The following is a 23227-nucleotide window of genomic DNA, read 5'->3' on the forward strand; positions in this document are numbered from 1 at the left end:
TCATCATTCCTGCTCCCTCCCCGCATCCAGGGAAAGCCATTCCAAGGAAAATCCCCATCCCCAGCAGCTTCTTCCCTGGAGAGCCAGCCCATAATAACCCTGTCCTCAGACAGGACCTTTCAATCCCAACATTCCCACTGGAATCCCACACGGAGCTGGGAGCACAGCCAGTGTGTGTGACCTCGTTTATTGGGACAATCTGGGGGTGACACGGGGACTCGCGGCCGCTGGAGACGCAGGGGTTAAAAACAGAAAGAGCCGGGGGGGTCCCGAGGGTGTCCCAGGGGTGTCCCTGGGTGTCCCAGAGGTGTCCCTGGGTGTCCCAAAGGTGTCCTGGGGGTGTCCCAGGGTGTTCTGAGGTGACTCAGGGTGTCCTCCAGGTGTCCCAGGGGTGTCTTGGAGTGTCCTGGAGGTGTCCCAGGGCTGTCTCAGGGTGTCCCAGGGCATCCCAGGGTATCCCAGGGGTGTCCTAGAGGTGCCCTGGGGGTGTCCCTGGGTGTCCCTGGTGTGTCTCAGGGTGTCTGGGATGCGTCCCAGGGTATCCCAGGGGTGTCCCTGGGAGCCCTGAGGTGTCCCAAGGTGTTCTGGGGTGTCCCAGGGTGTTCCAGAGTGTCCCCAGGGTGTCCCAAAGGTGTGCTGAGGGTGTCTCAGTGTCCCAGGATGTCCCAGAGGTGTCCCAGGGGTGTCTCAGGGTGTCCCTGGGGTGTCCCAAAGGTGTGCTTGGGGTGTCTTGGGGTGTCCTGGAGGTGTCCCAGGGTGTCCGAGGGTGTCCCAGGGCGTCCTGGGGTGTCCTGGGCATTTCCCAGGGGTGTTCCAGGGGTGTCCCAGGGTGTCCTGGGGTGTCCAAAGGTGTCCTGGGAGTGTCTCAGGGTGTCCCAGGGATGTCCCTGGGTGTCCTGAGGTGTCCCGAGGTGTTCTGGGATGTCCCAGGGTGCCTGGGGGTGTCCCTGGGGTGTCCCCAGGGTGTCCCTGGGTGTCTGGGTGCCCACCCCGCTGGAAGACGTGGTGCTGGCAGCTGTCCCCTCACCATTCCCGGGGCATTTGCTGTCAGGGTGTGCTCAGATCCAAGGATGAGTGGATGCCATGTGTGGAATAAGCCATAAAAACCAGTAAAAAGCCCAAAGTGGTGTTTCCTAAAGGGATCTGGGGACACACCCAGAACTGGGGACAGCCACCAGCACCAGGACTCCAGATCCCAGCCTGGGATTGTCCTCAGAGCATCCCAGAGGAGCTGATCTGTACCCAGAGCTCTGCCCAGGGGGGTCTCACACCCTGGGACCCCCACACTCCTCCCAAGGCCATCCCAGACTCTGGATCTCCATCCCAGCCCTCCAAGAGGAGGGGACAGCCCATCCCTCGGGCAGGTGGCTTTGCCAGGGATGTCCCAGCGTCTCCTGTCCCCAGGTGGCAGGGTCCAGCATTGGCCAGGTGACCCCACAGGGACCTCCTGCCATCCTGCCAGCACCTGGCACAGCCCAGGGAGGGGAGCAGGAAAAGCAGCAACAAGGAAAAATGGAAGGAGCTGAGCTGTGCCCAGGCTGGGAGGTTTGGGACATGGGTGACACCACCCTGGGCTTGTCCCAGGGAGCAGCCACCAGACCCATCCTCCAGGAGAGACACTCAGAACTTCTCGCTGGCACCTCGTGCTGCAACCTGGTCCTCATTATTCCTTAATTAACATAGCCAAGAAATCAATTAAGCGCGCCATTTCTAATTAAATGCTCCGGGAGCCGACGGTCTCGTCATTGTTCTGTGCCGAGGGGAAGGACTCGATGTGAGCGGCGCTCCCCGTTCCCTCCCTCGGTCCCAATTACAGCAAACCGGGAATGCAGCGCTCGGGCTCCTTCCCGCCAACCCAGGGCTCCGGTCTGTGCATGAGGAGATTAATTAGTGATTAAACGAGCGTGCAGAGCGGTGTCATTGGCTGGGCTCTGGAGCTGCCTGGCACCGCTCGCTGGCCTGACAACCAGAGCACACGTGGAGCCGTGGCCCAGCTCCGTGTCCCGGCCCCAGAGCCGCTGGAAGGGCTGAGGGGGACATTCCCATGTGGGACATTCCCATGTGGGACATTCCCATGTGGGACATTTCCATGTGGCACTTCCAAGTGGGGCATTCCCATGTGGGACATTCCCATGTGGCATTCCCATGAGGGACATTCCCATGCAGGACGTTCCCATGTGGAACATTCTGATGTGGGACATTCCCATGTGACATTCTCATGGGGCATTCCCATGTGGCATTCCCATGTGGGACATTCCCATATGGGGCATTCCCATGTGGGACATTCCCATGTGACATAGTGTCCTGATTTGATAAGGAAGTGAGTTTTTTGGGAAACTGAGGGGCATGAGGAGGAATGTTTTTGGATGCCCTCTATGGGGCATTTCCATAAACATTTCCATGTTCCATAGGGGACATTCCTGTGTGGGGCATTCCCATGGGACATTCCCATGTTGGGCATTTCGATGTGGCATTCCCATGTGCGACATTCCCATGTGGGGTATTCCCATGTGGGACATTCTCATGGTGACATTCCCATGTAGGACATTCCCACATGGCATTCCCACATGTGACATTCCCACATGGGACATTCCCTTTGCTCCCACCACGAGGGCAGGGACCAGGAGCTCCCGGCTCTGGGGCTGCTCCAGGAGGGATCCCAGCCTGGAGCTGCCTGGCACTGGAAGTGCCTTTGGAGAGGTTCAGCTCTGGGGCTGCTGAGCTTTCCTGCTGCCTTGGATAAAATCCAACCCCAGCCCTCGCTGGGGTGCTGGACCCACACCAGGTGGGTTCGGCTGGGGACACTGTGATCTCGGTGTCCCCAGGCTGGGATGCCCAAGGACTCTGTGTTCCCAAGGGTTTGGGAGCACAGGGCCACCATAACGTGCTCCTCATGCAGAGCCCTCGTCCTGCTCGTCACCAGGCTGGGGACAGCGAGGGGAGGGCAGCACAGAGGGACCTGCAGTGTCCTGATTGTCCCAGGGGGATGCACTGGCTTTGGGAGGTGTGGGGACAATCCCAGGGTGTCCAGGGCCACCTCCCCACCCCAGACCTGCAGGGACTGTGGATGAGCCCTCCCTGGCAGGGGTTTGGAATGGGATGAGATTCCAGGGCCCTTCCAACCCAAACCATTCCTTGATTCCCTGCTGCCAGAGGAGGTGGAGAAGGGAACTGAGCCCAGGGCCTGGTGGCTCTCCCCAGCTCCCCCAGGAGCTTCTGCCCAGTGCTTTGGGCAGGGCCACGGCACTCGGAGTGACATTGGGACAAAATCTGGGAGGAACCACTGCTGCCAGAGGCTGGCAGAGGCTGGCAGAGGCTGGCAGAGGTAGCCCTGCCTGGGAAGGGCTGACTCAGGCCCGGGGTGTTTCACTGCTCAGCACAAGCCCTGCCGAGCTGCCTGAGCCCCGTTCTGCTGCCACACAAAGCCAAACAAGTCTGACGGGGTTTGTGCGGGCAGACACCAACCCAGACTCATTTAGGGCCTGTCATTGTCACTTGTGTGACGGAGCAGCTGCCTTTGAGCCGAGGCACGCTCACAGCACAGCTCCTCTGACATCCCCAAGCTGGTGCCCAGCCCCTCCCCAGGATCAGGCCCCCTGCATTCCCCGGAGCTGCCTGGCTTTAATAAGCCCGGGGTCTGTGCTCTGAGGGGATCCAGCCCCTGCTGATGGTCACTGCATGGTCACTTCTGCAGCCTCCTCTGGCAGCAGGGAATGGTGGAATGGTTTGAGTTGGAAGGGCCCTGGAATCTCACCCCATTCCAAACCCCTGCCAGGGAGGGCTCATCCACAATCAGGACACGGGATGGGCAGCCCTGCTAACGATGTGTGATCCCTGCAGGTGATGTGTGTGCAGGGAAAGCACCCACAGCCTCTCCCACCACGGGGAAACCGGGATCTGGCTCTTTCCCCAGGCAGAACCTGATCAATCCCTGGCTTTCCTTGATGGCAGCAGAGCCCAGCCTGCTTTCATCCACTGGAAATCCCTTGCAGGTAACCCCAGCTCAGACACCACCCCTCTGCTCTGTGACCACCCACAAACCCAAATTCTGCTCCCTCCCTGGGCACTGCCACATCCCTGCTCCATTCCCTGGGCACTGCCACATCCCTGCTCCATTCCCTGGGCACTGCCATGTCCCTTTTCCCCTTCCCTGGGCCCTGCCATGTCCCTTTTCCCCTTCCCTGGGCTCCCCCCTCACTGCTGCAGGAGTTATCTGTCCCAGGGTGCTGCCAGTAGGACAGATGGCCATGGAAATGTCCCCAGGACAGCTGTCACCTCCTTGTGGCCTCCCCAGATCCCAGCTGGGGTGGGACCATCCTCTGGAAGGTACATTCATCTCATTTAGTGCATTAAGGGACTGCCCTGGGCCCAACCCAGCTGTGCTGGCCCTGGTGTGACCCAGAGCAGCCCCAGGGGTGAGCAGGGCCCGCTCTGGGTTCCCAGCACTGTTTGGCACCAGGAGCTGTCCCAGAACAGCAGCTCTGAGGGGCCTGGAGCTGCCCCTGCTGCCCTGCCTGCTGAAATCCACAGCATCCATCCCCTCTGTGCAATTCCTCCTGATTTACACCAGGGCAGGGCAGGAGCAGGGGCCCTGAGCTGCTCCCTGGTGTGGATCCTGTTGCAGGCATTGCAATAAATCCATCAAATACATTCTTGTCAGTGGGGATTTGGTTTCCCCTTTCCCCCCACCCTCCCCAAGCCCACAGAAATTGGCATTTGAAGGGGAAGAGCCTGTGCCACCCCAACACCACCACGGTGCCCTCTCCATGGGATCCTACAGGGCCATGGAACCTGCAGGGAAATGGGTCCTGCAGGGACACCCTGCCTCTGGAATGTTCTGCTGGTGGCCACGCTCCAAATGAAGCTGAGGGACTCCCTCAGGCTTGGATTTTGGGGTGAATTCTTGTTGAATTTTGTGAGATACCAGGATTTTGTGAGGTACCAGAAAGCCAAACTGTGCCCCCAAGCCCAGGGAGGGCAGGACTGAGAGCAGTGTGGGGGTGACTCAGCTCTCCCCTTTAACCATCCCAAAGCTGGAAGGGACAGACAGACAGACAGACAGACAGACAGATGTCCCCAGAGGGCAGTGTCCCCTCTGAAGGTGCAGTGTCACTGCCACCAGCTCAGCACAGCTGCCAGGACCTGGCTTCGGGTCCTTGTCTGCACCAGCACAAGGACTTGGGCAGAGCTGGCTGTGCTGGTGGAGGGGTTGGCAAAAATGGGGGAGAGAAGAGGAAGAGGAAGAAGAGGAAAAGAAGAGAGAAGGAGAAAAAATAAAGGAGAAAGAGAAAAGAGAAAGAGAAAGAGAAAGAGAAAGAGGGATAATGAGGAGAGGAGAGGAGAGGAGAGGAGAGGAGAGGAGAGGAGAGGAGAGGAGAGGAGAGGAGAGGAGAGGAGAGGAGAGGAGAGGAGGAATTCCACTTGGAAGGGGCTGCCATGATCCTTGTCCAACTGCCTGCCCAGCTGGGGATTGATCCAAACTTAAACCACATCCTGTCCTTAGACACCAGCTCAGCAAAGCGTGGCTTAGCCAACCACCTCAGATTAGCAGCACCCCTGTCAGAGGGTGCTGGGTGGGACAAAGCCCCCTCAGGGCTGTGCAGAGGGACAGAGCAGCTCCAGCACCATTTCTGCTCCAACACTCCACCCGTGGGCACCTCGACTTTCCAGGATCTCGAAACCCAGGCCAAAGGCCCTGGGGAATTCCAGGGGTGGGATCCAGGGCCAGCCAGTCTCGCAGTGAAGGGCAGGATGCCACCAGCAGTGTCTGCAGGAGGAGCAGGAGGAGGGATGGAGGGATGGAGGGATGGAGGGATGGAGGGATGGAGTGCCCCCTCGCTGGGCACACGGACACGGCAATTCCTCTTCAGTGCACAAGTGCTGGGGTGGGATGGGCAGGAAATCAGCACTGGGCATTCCCAATGCCCTGATCAATCACATCCACGCTCCCCTTGGTCTCTGCAGAGCTGGTGTTGTGCAGCAGCAGTGAGGACTGAGCTCCCATGGACACAGGATGTGCTGGGTGATGTCTGTGCTGTGCAGGCTGCTCTGAGCTCGCCCCTGATCTCCCTCCATGCAGTGCCAGCCATTCTGAGTTTTGTTAGCTAGTTCTAAAGTGGTTCAACGTGATTTTATTTGTTGTAGTTGCTGCTCCTGTTGCTAAGTTAAAACTTTTAATATGAATCTTTTTGAGTGGTGTGAGGTGTCAGTTCTGTGCAGGTGTTAATTCACTCCCGGGCTGCCGGGAGCAGCTCCTATCACTGAGCTCTATTATTTCATCTTCTTCTCGTTGTTGTTTGCTTTCTCCCAGGGCTGGAGCTTCCCCTCTTCCCTCCCCAGACCTTCTGGGTCGGGATGCTCCTCTTCCACTCACAACCCTTTGTTGTAGACCACAGTTTTACTGGTGGTGGCCATGGCGATCTCTGGCTCCAGCTGGGACGTCTCGATCTGCGGAGGCAAAGAGGAGCAGGATCAGAGCCCAGGCATGGATCACTTGGAGAACTGATTCATGCAGAGGGAGGAGATGGGGATAATTCCATGCCAACCACGCTGCTGCTGGTGTTTGGTGTGTGCCCCCCCCTCAATGAGGATGGGTTTGCAGCACAGGGAACGCTGCACGTTCTGTGCCTGGCAGTGCTCAATGAATTATTGAGTGTCTGAGGCTCCAGCACATCCCACCCAGCCCAGCCTCCCTTCCCTTCCTTCCCTGCAGCTCCCGGGATCCAGAGCCCAGGGCTGGACCTGCCAAAGCCCAGGTGGTGCCCAAGGGAAGAGCCTGGCTGGGCTCCACCCTCACGGCCAAACCCTTCCTGCCCCTTTCTCCATCTCCATGAAATCTCCATCCCTTCCCTAATTTTTTTCCTTCCACCAGCTCCTCCTGAAGCTTTCCCTTGCTCTGAAATCACTTGGAATCTCTGCATCCCCGGGAGGGATCCGTGGCACTCCTGGGAAGCAAAGACCCCGCTCCCAGCCGGGCCAGGACACCTGGGAAAACCTGGAATTTTGGGAATCCTGTACACTGAACCCACGCTGGTGCTGACACAATGCGAGGAACCCACGTTAAAAATCGAAATGCTTTTGAAAATGTTTAACCTAGTTAGACAAATTAGCAAAAATTTGTGCAAAACAATTTAGGTATTTAAAATATTCAATGTTTTTAAAAACTGGAAAAACTGTTCTTAGCTTTCAGCTGCAAAAACCCAACAAAATATAACATCAAAGCAATCTTAACATGAGGTGCAACATAACCCTTCAGCAAAGCTGTTAAACAGCTACTGAAGCATCATGGGAAATAGCACTTCATTTATTCAAATGCACATATGTCAGGTTTTTGCACCATATGTCATTCCAAGCTATTTACAGTAATAATTAAATCTTAATCAACGTTTAACCTCTGTAAAATGTTTGAAGGGATCTAATCACCCTTCAGACTGCACTAATGAAGGAGAAATATATAAACATAAAAAGAAAATGATGCATAGATAGCACACCAGAAAGAACAGTAATTGCAAAATTGTATTTCTTTTAAATATAATCAGCAAATTATGTAAAGTAAAGCCAACGAGTATTTTAAGTGAAGACATCTTGGGTGTCAGAGGTGTGATCAGCTAATTTTGTACTGCTATCCATAACAGATGTAGCATATTTTCTTTTAGTGCCATTATTAGCAACTTCACCATTCCTTTCAGTGCTGCAGCACAAAGTGAAGCATTGTGCCGGGAGAGCACCGGGAAAGGTGCAGGAGATCCGGATCCCACGGATCCCTCCCGAGGGAGGATCAGCCCTGCTCTGCTCTGCCTGCCTCTGACGCAGCTTTTCTCCCATTGTCTGGGCAGTTTTCTGCCAGGGACACGCGGAACAGCTCCCAGGTTTTGGGGCTGGGTGGGTTCAGGCACGGTGAGGAAAACATCCAGGGGGGAAGCAGAACTCCAGCCTGGGGGGCAAGGAATGGCTGCAGGGGGTGATGCCACACCGGTGCCAAGGTGGGGATGGGTCACAGGGTGGGTTCTGTCATCTCAGAGGGCTTTTCCAACCTCCGTGATCCTGGGATTTTGTGCTTTGAAACAAATTCCACCTGGAATCGGGAGGGTCAGCGCCGACCGCCCACGGGAAATGGGGCAGCTCAAACCCAACCTGCTCCACAGAAACCAAACAGAGAGGCCCCCCCAGTCCCACACTCTCCAGTGGTTTGGAGAACTGGGAGCCCCAAGGAAGGCACAGCTGCCCTGGGGGAGCCCAGCTCAGTGCTGGGACAGCCCCGGGGTGCTGGGGATGGGGCTGTGCCCAGCTGGAAGCCGAGGCTGTGCAGGGAGAGGGAAGGAAGGAGGCAAGGAAGGAGCAGGGCTGTGCTCACGCTCTCGTGGGACACAATTCAAGAAGCAGCCAGCACAATCCAAGCTGAACAGCAGGAAGAGTATCCTGGTGGGAAGAGCAAAATATCGCAGCCGACTGCTGGGGGAAGGTGTGGGGCGTCTGTGGTGGGAAGTTTTCAGCACAAATTACAGGGAAGCCATCAGGAATAGTTTAGGCAGAGCTGAGCTTGTCTTGGTGGAAGGAAGAGATGAGATAATTGTGTGGAGATCCTTCCAGCTTCCATCTCCTGGGCCAGGGGGGGAACAGCTCCTTTCCCTGCGTGGGGAATGGGCTCTTCATCCATGGCAAGGCTGGACAGAAGGGTCTGAGGTGGGTTCAGGGAGGTGGGATGGAGGTGGGATAGGTCTGAGCAGAAGGACATGGGAAGTGCCTTAGGATTCATGCCCAAGGTGGAAGTGCTCAAAATCCACATGGATGCGGCACCTGGGGACATGGTCAGTGTTGGGGAATGGCTGGACTGGATGGACTCTGAGGGCTTTTCCATTCTAACCATTCCATGGTTCTCATGCAGGATGGGCACCAGTCAGGACCCCCTGTGACACCACCAGTCACAGACTCTGCTTTGGAGCTGTGACACCGAACTCAAGCACCTTCCTGAAGCCTGGGGAGATGTTGGACACACTGGGGGTGACTGGCTGGACTGGAGCCTCCTCTGCAGGTCTCCTCCTGGCTGACTTTAATCAGGAAGGGATTAAAATCTGCTCCAGAGCCTCAGGAGCTCCAAGGGGTGCATCTGCACCAAGGAAAAATGTACAGGAAATTGGGAAAGCTGCTCAGAAATCCATCAGGAGGAACCTACTCCTCCCACCTGGAAATCAGATGGAGAAGAACAGGGAGATGGTGGTGGGTTACAGGTACCAAGACAACATTAAATCCCAACCTTGCTGTGCACCAGCCTTTGACTCCCTTGCTGGTGTTTTTTGTTGGAAAGCGTAATTTCACTCGTTTTGGGGTTTTGCTGTTCCAGCTGTCCCAAATCCTGGACCTGCTCAGCCAGCTGGCCAGGGAATTGTGACAGATGTGGAGACCACAGCTCCTGCTCAAGATTTTGGTGTCTCAGCTGCCAACACGACCCCTGTCATCGTCATGGCCACACTGGGAACCCTCCTGTGAAGGAGCAGCTGCCTTGGAGGGTGCTCTGAGGAGCAGGCTGGGCCTGCACTGATGGGACCTGTCCCACACAGGGCACTTGGTCCCTTCAAACCAATGCCCACCATTGCACTGGGGTTGAATCGTGTCCATCCTCCTCTTCCCAGCGCTGTCTGTGCCAGGGCAAAGGAGGGATCCCCTTCCTGGCTTTGGGATGATGGCACTGGGGTGTTACCAGGGAAGGGCCTTCACCAATGAATCCAGCAGAATTCCAGGAGGGGCAGAAGCTCCCAGCAGCACTGAGGGACCCAGGGTGGGAAGCACCACTCCCAGACAGTGCTACAGGGGGGTTGTTTGGGCAAACCCCAGGATCTGGGGCTGATGGTTGCACTGACAGCTTGGTACCCAACATGGGAGCTCTCCAATGAGGCTGTGGGAGAAGCAGGGATTCCTTCAGCACCCTGTGAGGCCACTGGAAGCTTTGCCATGGATCCAGGGAGATCCTCACCAGGGACACCACCAGGATGCACCTCCCAGCTCACCCAGAAACATGGCTGGGATGAACCACAGCCCACCCCAGCCCCTGGGAGCAGGTGAAACCCAAGGATGCTCCTTTCCCTCTGGCAGACAGCCAAGAGCAGGAGAGGAAAACGGGGGAAAACCCCACAAAACTCAGTGCCCTGAGCCTTATTGAGCACCTATTCATGGACCAGCAGTGCTCAGGTATCTCAGGTATCTCGGGCAGGACGGCAGCAATGCCAGCAGCAGGGTGAAACCCATCCCTGCCTCCCCGGGAACAAAGCTGGGAATCGCCTCCCCGCGTACCCACAGCTCTCCAGCTCTCTTCCCCCCATCCCTTGCCGTGCAGTGGGAGCCTCTCTCCTCTCATCAGCTCAGACAAGGCTAATTGGGGTGATAAAGAACTGGCTGGGAGTGCTGGCGTGGGCTGCAGGAACAAATGGTGCGGTGGTCACAGCTGGTGCTGCGGAGCCGGCGCGGGAGCGGGCGCGGGGGGCTCGGGGCGCTGCACGGGGGGCTCCCGGGGGGCTCCGTGTGTTTTGCATGGCTGCTGACACGGGTGTAGCGTGCAGGCACGGCCGGTGCGGCAGCAGCAGGCAGGAAGCAGATGCTTTTTGTTTGGGGTTGATACTCATTTCTATCCCAGCTCGGGAAAAGGTGTAGAAAGGAATGTGCTCCGGAGAGTGCGGGGAGAGAGATAGGTCTAGGCTGGCTGCCAGGGATCCTGGAATGATATGGAAGGCAGCTAGGGGAGACAGGAGCAGATGGATTTGGCATACAGCTCATCACTCAGCCAAAAAAAAAAAAAAAAAAGAAAAAAAAAAGAAAAGAAAAAAAAAAAAAAAAAAGATGGGGGGGAGAAAAGGGAGAAAGCAGCCAAATTTGGGAGGGGGAGGGTCAGGGGGACTGGCGGATGCTGCTCCGGGCTGGGGGAAGGGAGGGCCAGCATGGCCGCTGTGGCTGCTGCTGCCAGTGGGGACAGGTGCTGGAGGCTCCTTGGGAGCCTGGGAAGGGTCTCCAGGCCCTCCAGCAGCTCTGGGCCATCTCCTCCCAGGCCTTTGGTCACCAGGGCAGAGCCCAGGGCAGGGCCGGGCACTCTGAGCCTTCAGGAGGCTCAGCCAGGGGTAGGAAGGGCTGTGGCACTATGGAATCATGGAATGCCTGGGGTGGGAAAGGAGCCCAGGGATCACAAAGCCCAACCATGCCCAGCACTGCCAGGGCCACCACTGACCGTGTCCCCAAGTGCCACAGCCACAGGGCTGTGAAACCCCCCCCAGGGATGGGGACTCCAAACCTCCCTGGGCACTTGCAAGGCCTGACCCCCCTTCCCATGGGGAAATTCCTGCTGGTGCCCACTCTGAGGCTGTTCCCCCTCTTCTTGTCCCTGTTCCCCTCCTGGCAGGAGCTGTGCAGAGCCACAAGGGCCCCCTGAGCCTCCTTTGCTCCAGGCTGAGCCCCTGCCCGGCTCCCTCAGGGATTCTGCAGCCCCTGCCCAGCTCCTCAGGGATTCTGCAGCCCCTGCCCAGCTCCCTCAGGGATTCTGCAGCCCCTGCCCAGCTCCCTCAGGGATTCTGCAGCCCCTGCCCAGCTCCCTCAGGGATTTTCCAGCCCTTCCCAGCTCTGTTCCCTGCCCTGGCCATGCTCCAGCCCCTTTTTTGTCATGAGGGCCCCACCCATTTTCATTCCCAGTCAAATGGGACCTTCTCAGTGATCCAGGAGTGCTGATAAATGATGGGAAAATGTCTCTGTGAGTCCTTCCTTCCCCAGCTCTCCCAGCCCCTCTGGATGGATCCATCCTGTCCCATGGATTTGTGGGTGTCTCAGCAGCATTTCAGGTCACTGACCAGCTCCCCTTGCATTATGGGGCTTGGAGCACCTGGCCTAGTGGAAAGTGTCCATGGAAAGTGTCCCTGTCCATGGAGGGTGTCCCTGGCCATGGAAGGTGTCCATGGAAGGTGTCCCTGTGCATGGAAGGTGTCCCTGGCCATGGAAGTTGTCCCTGGCCATGGAGGGTGTCCATGGAAGGTGTCCCTGTCCATGGAGGGTGTCCCTGCCCATGGAGGGTGTCCCTGGCCATGGAAGGTGTCCCTGTCCATGGAGGGTGTCCCTGCCCATGGAGGGTGTCCCTGGCCATGGAAGGTGTCCCTGGCCATGGCAGGGGGTGGATGAGATGGGTTTCAGGTCCCATCCCACCCAAACCACTGAAGTGTCCCCATGGATTGATCCCTCAGGAATGAGACAAGGACAGCAGCGCTGGCTAAGGAACCCTCCTGGAATTGCTACAGACCTGCAGCCAACTGAGGGGACCTGAAGGTGAGAGGATTCGGGAAATACTCCACAAACTTCTTTATTATATCACAAAAAACATTTTCCAGAGCATCTCCAGCCTCTGGTTCCGGAGCCCAGCAGCTGTGGAGCCCCAAGGCCTCTCTGTATCCCGCTCTGAACAGCACCAGCCACCCCCAAGGTTGGCATTTTCCTAAATCCAGATTTCCAGCTCTTCATTTATCCATTTGCTGCCCTGAGGAGCTCTCTCCTGACAGACATTTTCCTTCCATGCAAGTGTTCAAAGATTATCAGCTCAGCTTTGTTAAAACCAAAGACAAAACCAATGGTTCTCCTCAGCAAGGCAGATTGTTGCCTGAAATGTTGGTGTTAAAGCTCTTTTCTGACTACTTCCCAGTTTCTCTACCCAGTTGAAATCCTGGTGTGCCCCAAACCTGGGCACATTGGTTGAGAGACATTCTCATGACCAAAGTACAAATGAATGATTAATGAATTACTGATATTCCATTCTCTGCCCACATCACCGAGTTGGGGGAAAACAGTTTTGAGAGAAACCTGAATCTTGTGAAGTTTTCCTTCAAATTAATAATAAAAATTGAATTTAAGAGGTGACCAATACAGTTCTCTTCCTTTTAGGTTTCTCTCAAGTCTTTTTGACCCCTGTCTTTGAAAGAAATGTTCCGTTTTCATAATAAAAAAAATGTATTCAGTCAAAATGTTTTTCACAAAACCATGGAAAGTCTCCTGACATCTCAAGATTAGATCCATGGAATCATGGAATGGTTTGGCTTGGAAGGGACCTTAAAAATCCTCTCATTTCCACCCTGTCCTACAGCAGCTGGAGGTGGGTGCTGGTGGCCAAAACCTTCATGGCAAAGAAAAATCTGGAATGGATAAATCACAGGAGCCAAATATCCCAAATTTACTCCTTTTCATTCTTCCAAAGAAGGAAGAAAAGCTGGAAATGCTCTGCCTGTGACAGGACCCATGGTCAGCACTTTTCCACCAGAGCTGAATCCCAGGGCTGCTGCCTCACCCTGGGTTGGGGGAATTAAAAAGCACCAGAACTTGAAATGAAAGTTATCTTTAAACAATAAAAATGGAGGGAACTTGGACTATTTGGCTGTTCTGGAATATTTGGTTGTTTTGGCTTTTGAGAGTTATTAAATTCAGGAGATTTTTTTTTTTTTGTCCTGGAATATTGGGCTGCTCTGGAATATTTGGCTGCTGTGGTTTTTGAAGGTTTTCCCATTCCAGGAGACTCTTTGTTTGCCAGGGATGCTTTGCAGGGATCTTCCTGCCCTCAGCTGAAATGGGAATAACCAATTGCCCTGAAGCAGAGCAGATTTCAGGATTTTTGGGACAGCTCTGGGACTGCAACTTCCCCCCCTTCACTGGGTTGGGCAGCGCTGGTTTCATGGTTTGATTTGATGCTTTTAAAGGTTTTTCCAGCCTAAATGATCCTGTGGTTCTGTGGGTTGGAGCTGCTGGGTTAATGGTTGGATTTGATGACCTTAGAAGTCTTTTCCAACCTAATTTCATGATTCTACAATCAAGGGTTGTGCAAACCCAGGGCACCACAGGGAATATTTCTGTGCCTGCTCTGGGGTGCCCTGACCTACAGGGGAGCACTGACTGTGACCCTCATCCATGGAGAAAGTTTCCTGGACTTCAAGATAGACTGGAACCCACAAAAGTGTGCAATAGATTATAGAGATCAGTGCAGGTGTATCACTGGGTGAGAAATTGAGGTTTGGGGGTTTTTAGTGTGTTGTGGATGGAAGCAAGATGGAGGGCACAGGGTGTTGTCCTGGGTTTCTTCTTCATCCTTCTTCTTCCTCCTTCTCCATGGGTTTGGGTGGCATTTTGTAATTGGGCAGAAAAGTCTGCACTGTGGGCTCTGTGGGATCAGTTATTGGGTTAAAAGGGAAAATAACCCAGGTGTCAGTTCTTAATTGGACAGTTTAGTCTTAAAAGACCTTGGAATAAGAGATTGTTGGCCATTTTGTGCCTTCTGATGAAAAGCTGCTGAACTCACAGCAGTGAGACTGTTTCACTGCTAAGAAATAACAAACACCTGAGTGTGAACATGAACTGCTGCCTCAAGTGCCTTCAATGCAGACCCAGAGAAACCAACAACTGGGACCCCCACAAAGAGGGGGAGTTTTAAAAGTTTTTTAAACTTCTGGGGAACTACCACAGCACAGCTTCTCTGAGGAAAAATACTCAGCAAAGACCTCAACATCAAATCAGGTGGGAAGAAGGGAAATGTGGATTTGGGGAAAGAAAAGGAAGGGAAATTTGGGAATGTGGATTTGTGGCTGGAGCAGGGAGCTGCCCTGGCCCAGGGTGTCTCTGCAATGAGTGATGATAACAGCCATGATAACAGAGCACAGGTGGGATCCCAGCCCACACCTGGGGGAGGTGACCCTGCTCCCTGCATGTCCCAGCCTGTCCTGGAGCAGCAGCTCCTGAGCTCCAGCCCCGTGGTCATTCCCAATCCATCCCCAGGAGCTCTCCTGTTCCCACTGCCCCACCTCAGGGACCCTGCTGGGGCCTCAGGGTGACATCAGGGACACCTGGCAGGCACCAGGAGCTTCCTCTTGGTCTTGCTGTTTGAAATCTGATGGTTTCTGAGCCTTTCTTTGGGGTTCTTGGGGGGTTTGGTTAATGCTGAGCTCTCAGAGCCTCAGCACTTCCGGCTTTATAAAAATTGGAAGCTCAACCCCCAGCATGGCACCAGCTCCAGGTCACTGCAGAGTTGGGAGTTTGGGTCTTCTGGGAAAGCACAGAGCTGCCCACAGCACCAGAAACCTCAGCTGCTCAGACAAAACCACCAAACCCCCCCCAAATAAAAGCTTTGAGACCCTAAGATTTCAAAAAGCAAGGTCAGAAAATCTTCCAGAGAGAGGAGACACCCAAGGCCTCTGTGGGAGCTGAACCTTCTCCCCCCTGCTCTGGAGGTTTGCTCAGAGTGGGAGGTCCAGAAACCTCAGCTGCTCAAATAAAACCACCAAATCCCCCCACATAAAGGCTTTGAGACCCTAAGATTTCAAATAGCAAGGTCAGAAAAACTTCCCTGAGTGTCTTCCCAAGAGAGGAGACACCCAAGGCCTCTGTGGGAGCTGAACCTTCTCCCCTCTGCTCCGGAGGTTTGCTCAGGGTGGGAGGGGTGGGATGGGGTAAACCTGGGATTACCACAATAAATTCATTTCCACAGCAGCTCCAGAAAGGTCTCAGGCTGGCACAGGAGCAGCTGTGTGGTGACCTCAGGGCTCGTGTCCTTCCTCAGGACAGGGCTGAAGGAACTTCTCCCTGGCTTCCTGGGAGAACCTTCACATTCCAGGATGCAGATTTTTGGGGTTTTTTGGAACATCCAAGCCAGTGGATTGCTGGAAAAATCACCAGCCCACCCCAAATATGGCCTTGAGAACTCCCAAAATTGCAGAGTTTGGTTATGATTCCTGATCCTTGCTGGAATGGAAAGCATCTACACAGACACTAGAGTTTCTCCTTTCTTGGAAGGAAAAAAAAATCCTACTTTTGAATGTGGACATTACTAAAAAGTTTCCATTTGAATGAAAATGAGCTCTTAGGTCCATTCCAGCAGGAATTCCTCAAGCAGCTCTGCCAAGGAAGAAGGAATTTGTTGCTCTTTGCTGAAGACATCGACCCCAGAATTCTCCTGCTGTTCAGGAGGAAGAGCATGATGGAAGAGCAGGATTTAGGTTTTAGGATTCCTCAGGATCCCAACCTCCAGCACATTTCCTTCTCTCACAGACCACTAGCCTCACTAGGAACAGGAAATTCAAAAAGCAATTACAGATAATTACATATGTGAGATGTGATTAATAAGGCATCCTCAGCCCTAAGCAGGCAAGTCTGGACAGCTGATCCCCTTCCTTTGCATCCTGCACCTCTTGGGGTGCTCAGAGCTGCTCCAGATGAGCCAAAACGACTCCAAATACACCAAAAAGGACAAATCCAACCCTGTGTGACAAGAAAGGGGCGAGGCAGGAGACGGGCAGGGAAGATCTGGGGGTGCACCAGGTAAAGAGGCCTCTGACCAAGAATGATGATATTAAAGGGTTTTTTCTGATTTAATGATTCCTGTGTGGGGCCAGGAGTCAGAGTCTTCATTCTTCATTCTTCATTTTTAATTCTTCGTGATCATTCCTCATTCCAGCTCAGGGTATTCCATAATTCCCAGCAATCATGGAATACCCTGAGCTGGAATGGGGAATGATCCATGGCCAGGGGGGTCAGGCTGGGCTGGCAGAGGAGGGGCAGGGATTTGGTTTTCAGGCCCAGAATAAAGCAGCAAAGCCAAGGAGCCAGGGGAGGGCTCAGGAATGGCCAAGGCAGGGCAGGAATCCTGGGGAGGAGCCCCTCTGTTTACAGTAGGTGCTGCTGAAAGGTGTCCCGAAGAAAGACAGCAATTAACAGGCCAGCGAAAAAAATGGCTTCTTTCCACAAAGAGCCTTTTAAGTCTGTTTTTCGGGCCACTTTAAGGGTTAATGTTTAGCTGTTTATCCGGACTTGTCGGATGTCAGCTCTTTCTTTTGACTCCTAATGGCTTATAGCCATCAGGAGGTGAAGCCTCCTCAAAAGAGCTGGTGTCAGGAATGTTTTTTTATGCCCACCAGCACCCACACACCTGCAGCAGCCTGTGCTTGCAGGGGGATAGTTTACATACTTGAACCTGTCTCCCAGGGCCAGGGGTATAAACATGAAACCAGATCCCGTCTGACAGCCCTGGGCGCTGCAGAGGGTCCCTGCTCCCACAGCCACCCCCTGGCCACAAAGCACAGCTCGGGTCAGGCCCTGCTGCCCAGCTCTGCTGCTCCACCTGGGCGTTTTAGGGCCCTGGAGAATGTTCAGCACCTTTGAGTGGGGGAAACAAAGGAGAACTGCCAGGAGCAGCCATCAAAAACCAGCTGGGTCACAAATCAAAGGCTGCGGGACAGGCAGGGGAGGGAGAACAAAGGCACAGCCCCCAAAGCCATCAGGGCTCTGCTCACTGCTGACCTTCCCTGGCCCCGAGGTGTCACCGAGACCAATAATCACCCAAACAGGCGGAGCAGGTGGAAACTAAACCACCCTGAAGTGGTCCTAAGCAGTGGTGGTGGAGCTCCTGAAGGCCAGAGCCTTCTCCTTCCCCTTTTCTCCTTCTCCTCTTCTCCTTCTCCTCCTCCTTTTCTCCTTCTCCTTCTCCTTTTCCTTTTCTCCTTCTCCTCTTCCTTCTCCTTCCCTTCCCCTTGGATATACCCCTGGATCCCTGGCAGTGCCCAAGGCCAGGCTGGACAGGGCTTGGAGCAGCCTGGAACAGTGGAAGGTGTCCCTGCCCACGGCAGGGGATGGAACGTGATGAGTTTTAAGGTGGGTCCAACCCAAACCATTCCATGATTCCAGGATTTTAGAGAAGCATTTGCTCCCAGAAGAAGTGACCGAGGTCTCTCAGCTCCAGAGCAGGGAAATACTTTGATTTTGAGATTTTGAGAAAGAAGTGGGGGTGGGAAGCCCCATGGAAATGGAAGATGTCAAGACATCCAGAAATGTCTTTGCTTTGCCAAAGTGGCTCCTTCTCTCCTGGCCAAGAGGAGTTTCAGCTGAGACTGAAAAATCCAAAGGGCACTGCAGGGAGGAGCTTCCAAATGAGTTTGGGAAATGGGGGTGGCCCTGGGATAAGGCAAGTGCTGCCTCTGTGGCATCACCACCATGGATCTGCAGCTGGAATCCCACCAGGTGGAGCAGGCAGAAGGGAATTACCAGGACACAACATCTCCTCCATCCCAGAAGGAGAACCTGAGGGAGCATCATCACACGGTGGGAATGAGGAGTTGCCATGCAAAAAGCAGAACCTGGGGGTTCTCCTGACTGGAATGTCCCAGCAATGGAATGTTTGGGCTGCGGGGTCTCTGCAGAAGCACCAGGCTCTGACCCAAAGCCCTCCCTGGATCAGCAGCTCAGGACAAAGCACCACTGCAGCCACTTGGGCTTGGCTATGTCTCCTAGCCACAGCTGTCACTGCTTGGGCCTGACTTCATTCCCTCTCTGACACAATGAAAAGCCAGTTCTTCATTCTCAATCACTGTAGTTCTTTGCTTATTCTGAATTCTGTGTTTTCCTTGCTCTTGTCAAAAAATCTTCCTGCATATTGAGCAAAGAGTACTTTTAATAGTGTTCTCAAGACTCTGCCTATGGAGGAGTAGAAAATATGCTGTGGTGTTTCTTCTGTGCAGGCAGATGAGGAGCTGCTTTACTTAGAAAGCAAAAAGGGGAACTCCTTGCTCCTTGCACTTTACCTTGACTTTTGCTGTACAGTCTTCCAGACCTGACATTTGATACTGTAAAGTACAATAGCACAAATAGTACTGTAAAGTACAAGGGCAGGACAGGACTAAGCCTGGCTTAGGGAATCCCTTCACCCAGGAATGCTCTGGACTGCCTCAGGGAGGTCTGGAGCACCTGAACCCGCCTCTGTCCTTGCCTTGAATGCACCTGAGCTCCCCAAAAAGCTCTGCTGTCACACTGACCTGGGGTTTATCCCATGGAGGGTGGCCTGACCTTGCAAGCTCTAAAGCAAACCCAGCTCCAGGTCTCCTTCTGTGGGTGGAGATGATGCCAGACAGAGAAACTCCAGGTGGGAGCAGGAGCTGGGGCAGATCCCTGCAGCCAGGAGCCAGGTGTGGTTCCATCAGAACTGGGGGTGACAGATGTGCCCTTCACCTGTGACTGAAAAGCCTGAGGAGATCTTTGCCCTCCAATGCTCACCTGAGGCCTGTCCTGGAGCAGGGACACCTGACTCTCCTCAGCAGGGGATTCTGGTCCTCTGGTGTCAAAACTCAGCTGAGATAAATCCCATCAGCCTTGAGGGACCCCAGGAAAAACCATCACAGCACAACTTCTGAGCACTGATGGATGGACAGATGAGTCTTCAACTAATTACAGTTAGTGCTGGGCACAAGCTGAATAATTTCTAAAGGCATGTGCACCCTTTGAGAGTCTAAACTTATTCTCTGTCTCCTAATTTGTTGCATATGCATTAAGTTTTGGTTAGGTTTATGCATATTTATTTCTTATTAGTCTTTGTGCCAAGAGCTCTTTGGTTGTCTGCCCATCTCCTGCACCTTTGGTTTTGGTTTAGTGCAAACTTGACATCCAGAGCCATCAGCTCCCTCCTAGAAGATGAGATTACCAGGCATGCCACACTCCAGAATCGTGCAGCCATAGATTTCCTCCTGCTGCTGCATGGACACGAGTGCCAGGAATTTGAAGGACTGTGCTGCATGAACCTAACATCAAAAGCACCCAACGTCCATGCAACTGTCTGAGAAATGAAAAGTCTGATCGGACGAGTCAAGCAGGAATCCGAGGACTGGTTCAGCAGATTGTTCAAGGACTGGGGACTCTCAGGGTGGTGGACCTCTATAATTAGGATAATTTTGTTGGTTTTTGTTGTTCTTTTCCTAGTCATGTTAGCATTCAGGATTCTACGTCGCATGCTTTTAAAGGTTATCAACGGTTTGGTCTCCAGTACTGCAGAAGTCAACCGCTCAGAGTTTGTGGGACTAAAGCAAATTGGCAGGCCCACAAACCATGAGTGGTGGACAAATTCATCATCAGCAGCAGAAATAGTCCGACACATTTCCTTTTAATTTTAGTTAACAGAAAATGTGGAGGTGTTGTATTGCACTAAATAGTTTATTTAGTAGTTGTTCTGCACTGGGTAACGGGAATTCTGTACTGAGTGTGGTATGTCATGTAGATTATTCCCTCTTCCTCACCACATGGTTTCTCCCCATGCACTCCTTTCTACACACCTGGTGGTCTGCCCCATGGATACCCCTCCCCTCGCCCCTCCCCAATGGCATCCCATTGGCCATGGTCCTCTTTCCCCGCCCCCTTTCCCCTGGGGGATAAAACCCCACTGCAGGTAAAGGTTCGGCCTCTTTTGCCACCTGGGTGGTCACTGTGGCCAGCAGTGTCCCATCACAAGCCAATGAACAGGATACTCATCCCCACGTGGGAAGAGCGCTCCTCGTCTTTTACCTTCAGTCCATGCAGGTCTGTGTGGGCTTGGGTTCCAGCTAGCTGGACTGGACCCATACAGAGCCCAGAGAACCACGGATTACTGCAGTTTAGTTCTTGTTTCAAAGTTTAAGGAGCCTTTCTTATCTTCTTCTAGCTTGGAAGTTCACGTTCCTTTCACCTTGTTTGAGGCAGTTTTGTGTGCTACAGGCTTTTGTGAGCACAGGATTTTGTGAGCACAGGACTTTATGAACACAGCAAATTAACGAAACAATTCAAAGCAGCACACTTCACTTAAATCTGAAATAGATTTCCAACCTCATTCCTAACCCCATATCTCAGCACCTGCAGTGGGCCAGGCAGGGAATCCACAGGAACCAGGAACACCAGGATGGCACAGCCTGTGTCCATCCATTGGGGAAAACTCTTCCCACCCTAAGGGAGCCTTCATCTGTTGGGAACTTCCCTGGCAGCAGGACCCTCCAGGATCAGCTGAAAAACACAAACTGCTCCAGGGAGGATGGGGACAATCCACCAGCCATGGCCAGTGCTCCAGGCTGTGCTCAGATCCTGGAAGTCCAGATGGAGTTTAGGACTTCCCTACACCATTATTTCCTATCAAAGATGGGCTGAGAGCTTCCACTGGAGTTCTGTGCAACCTCTGGGGCCTGCTGTCCCCAAATGTCACCTCTTCTCCTGTCACCTCACCCTGCCAGGGGCAGCATGATGCTCTGGGAGGGTCTCTCATTCTCCAGCCTCTGACAGGAATGTGTCCATCCTCACTGAGGAACTCCAGGAACCTCATTAAGCACCTCCACCCTTCATCTGAAGGCTGGAAAGGAGCTCAACACGTTCCCAAATACCTCAGATTTTCCCTCAAGTCCTACTTGAACCATGCCAGTGTTCAACCACTCACTGTCATGTAAATCTTGGGGGTTCTGCTCAAATCAATCATTTCATGGGCATTAAAGAAGCCCCCTGGGATCACCTCTTCATTTGAGGTTCACATGGAGAACAAAGATACTCTTGCCTTTGTCAACAAGGGAAAGGCAAGGAGAAGGCAGGAGATAAACCAGAAAATAAGGCAGAAGATAAACCAGAAGATAAGGCAGGAGATAAACCAGAAGATAAGGGAGAAGATAAACCAGAAGATAAGGCAGGAGATAAACCAGAAGATAAGGGAGAAGATAAACCAGAAGATAAGATAAACTAGAAGATAAGACAGAAGATAAACTAGAAGATAAGGAGATAAACCAGAAGATAAACCAGAAAACAAGACAGAAGATAAACCAGAAGATAAGACAGAAGATAAAGCAGAAGATAAACCAGAAGATAAGCTGGGTCAGCACTCAGGAGAGGAACCTCAGATGAACCTCGTGGTGCTCCTGGAGCAGGAGGGAGCCATCTCTGAGGCACAGCTTGAATCCTCTGCAGTCTTTGGGAGACACTTCCCACTGAGCTCCCAGCCTCCTGCCAGCCCTCCAGGACCTCGTGGCACTTCTTTGCTGAGAGGAGCTCCTTCCAAGCCCAGCCTCCATCCCAAGGGCTCCCAGACTCCCAGGAAACCGTTCCCCAGCCCCAGAAGCAAAGCAGAACTTCTCACTTCTCAAACATTTTTCCCCATGGCAGCTGGCAAATCCCTTCCCTGGCTTCTGATCCAAGTTGGACAAAATTACTGCAGAGAATCCCTCCTGCTCCCCTCCCCCCCGTGCAAAGCAATCCCAAGGGAGGGATGGTTCCATGGGGACCCCCTGCTGGATTGCATCTGATTTCCCTCCTAAGTATGGAATGGGGAAGCGTCTCGAGGGCTATGGCTGTGACCTCCATACAGCTCTTTTGTCAAGTGCCATTTCATTAAAAAATCAGCCTTTTAACTGTGGACACATTTCAACCTCACCAAATCTGCTAATTATTGACAGTTGGTGAAGAGGAGATTTCACTTGTTCCTCCTGTTAAACTGCATCTAATTAGTAATTACTGGTTCACTGTCATCTTTACTGCAATAATCCCACTGCACATTGGCTCATTAACCTTTTGCTTTTCTAAAGCAGCCTGCCAACAAGATGAAGGCTAAAACAGATTGGAAAACAATAGCTCAGCCTTGGATTTTAGGCTGTTTATTCCCCTTGTCCTGGAGATCCAAAAGGAAGATTATTTTTAAGGAAAGGCTGAAATCAGCCTCGTTCTGGAAGACACCTCGGTTTGCATTGAGCATCACCCTAAAAATACCCTTTAAACTTCCCCCAGGTGAGGGGCTCAGGTGGTTGAAGGCTGCTCTGCCATTCTCCAGCTCCATTTCTCCCTTTCTCACCTGGGCCTGTCCACCTCTGTCCCCAGGATCCCCGTGGGCAGGGGGTGACGGGAGCTCCTGGTGGATCTGCTGGAGGAACGCTCTGGAGGAGCAGGGCCCACGGGGCAGGGAAGCAACCCCGTGGTTCTTTCTTCTGCTGCTACACTGAATTTCATTTGCACAAGCCCCATTTTCGGTTTGGAGCTGTCACAGCTGTTTCCATTGGCAGTGCATAGCTGAGTAGGAGTTGTCAGTGGGGATGCTGCGGGATTGGGAGAGGGAAGAGATTCCCCGGGGGGCATGGGAGGCAGTTGGAGGTTGTGGGCTAAATGCATTAACTACATGTTTCTCCCAAACTTAACAGCAGTGAATTACTCAATGCATATTGATGGCTTTAGGTACCACAGTTAACACTATCCTGGGATGACAAGAACGTTTCTCAGCAGCTCCAGCGTGAGTATTCCCAAGGATCCATGGTTTCGTGGCTGGAACGAGGGGTTTATTTTTATAATGTTCTCTTTAGAGCCATAATATCCAGAAACAAGCTGTGATTCTGGAGCACCGCTGCAGAAATCCAAGTGGAATTTCATCCCTACCAAACCCAGGGCTTGGCTAGGCTGGGTATGGACCCAAGAAAGG

The 23227-nt window shown here is 53.3% G+C and overlaps 1 protein-coding gene across 2 annotated transcripts in view; it reads right to left on the minus strand.

Moving 5' to 3' along the window:
- Positions 1–171: 171 nt before the first annotated feature.
- Positions 172–23227, minus strand: part of SFXN5 (sideroflexin 5) — a 117344-nt gene continuing 94288 nt past the window's right edge. For both annotated transcript variants that reach the window (XM_071455833.1, XM_071455834.1), the window contains exon 14: positions 172–6447. In XM_071455833.1, the coding sequence (XP_071311934.1) occupies positions 6370–6447 (78 nt within the window). In that variant the 3' untranslated portion in view covers positions 172–6369. The remainder of the gene's footprint in view (positions 6448–23227) is intronic.

The sequence above is a fragment of the Agelaius tricolor genome, unplaced genomic scaffold (genome assembly GCF_023055355.1).
Source record: "Agelaius tricolor isolate 1412-34295 unplaced genomic scaffold, bAgeTri1.0.p SCAF_54, whole genome shotgun sequence".
Taxonomy (NCBI): domain Eukaryota; kingdom Metazoa; phylum Chordata; class Aves; order Passeriformes; family Icteridae; genus Agelaius; species Agelaius tricolor.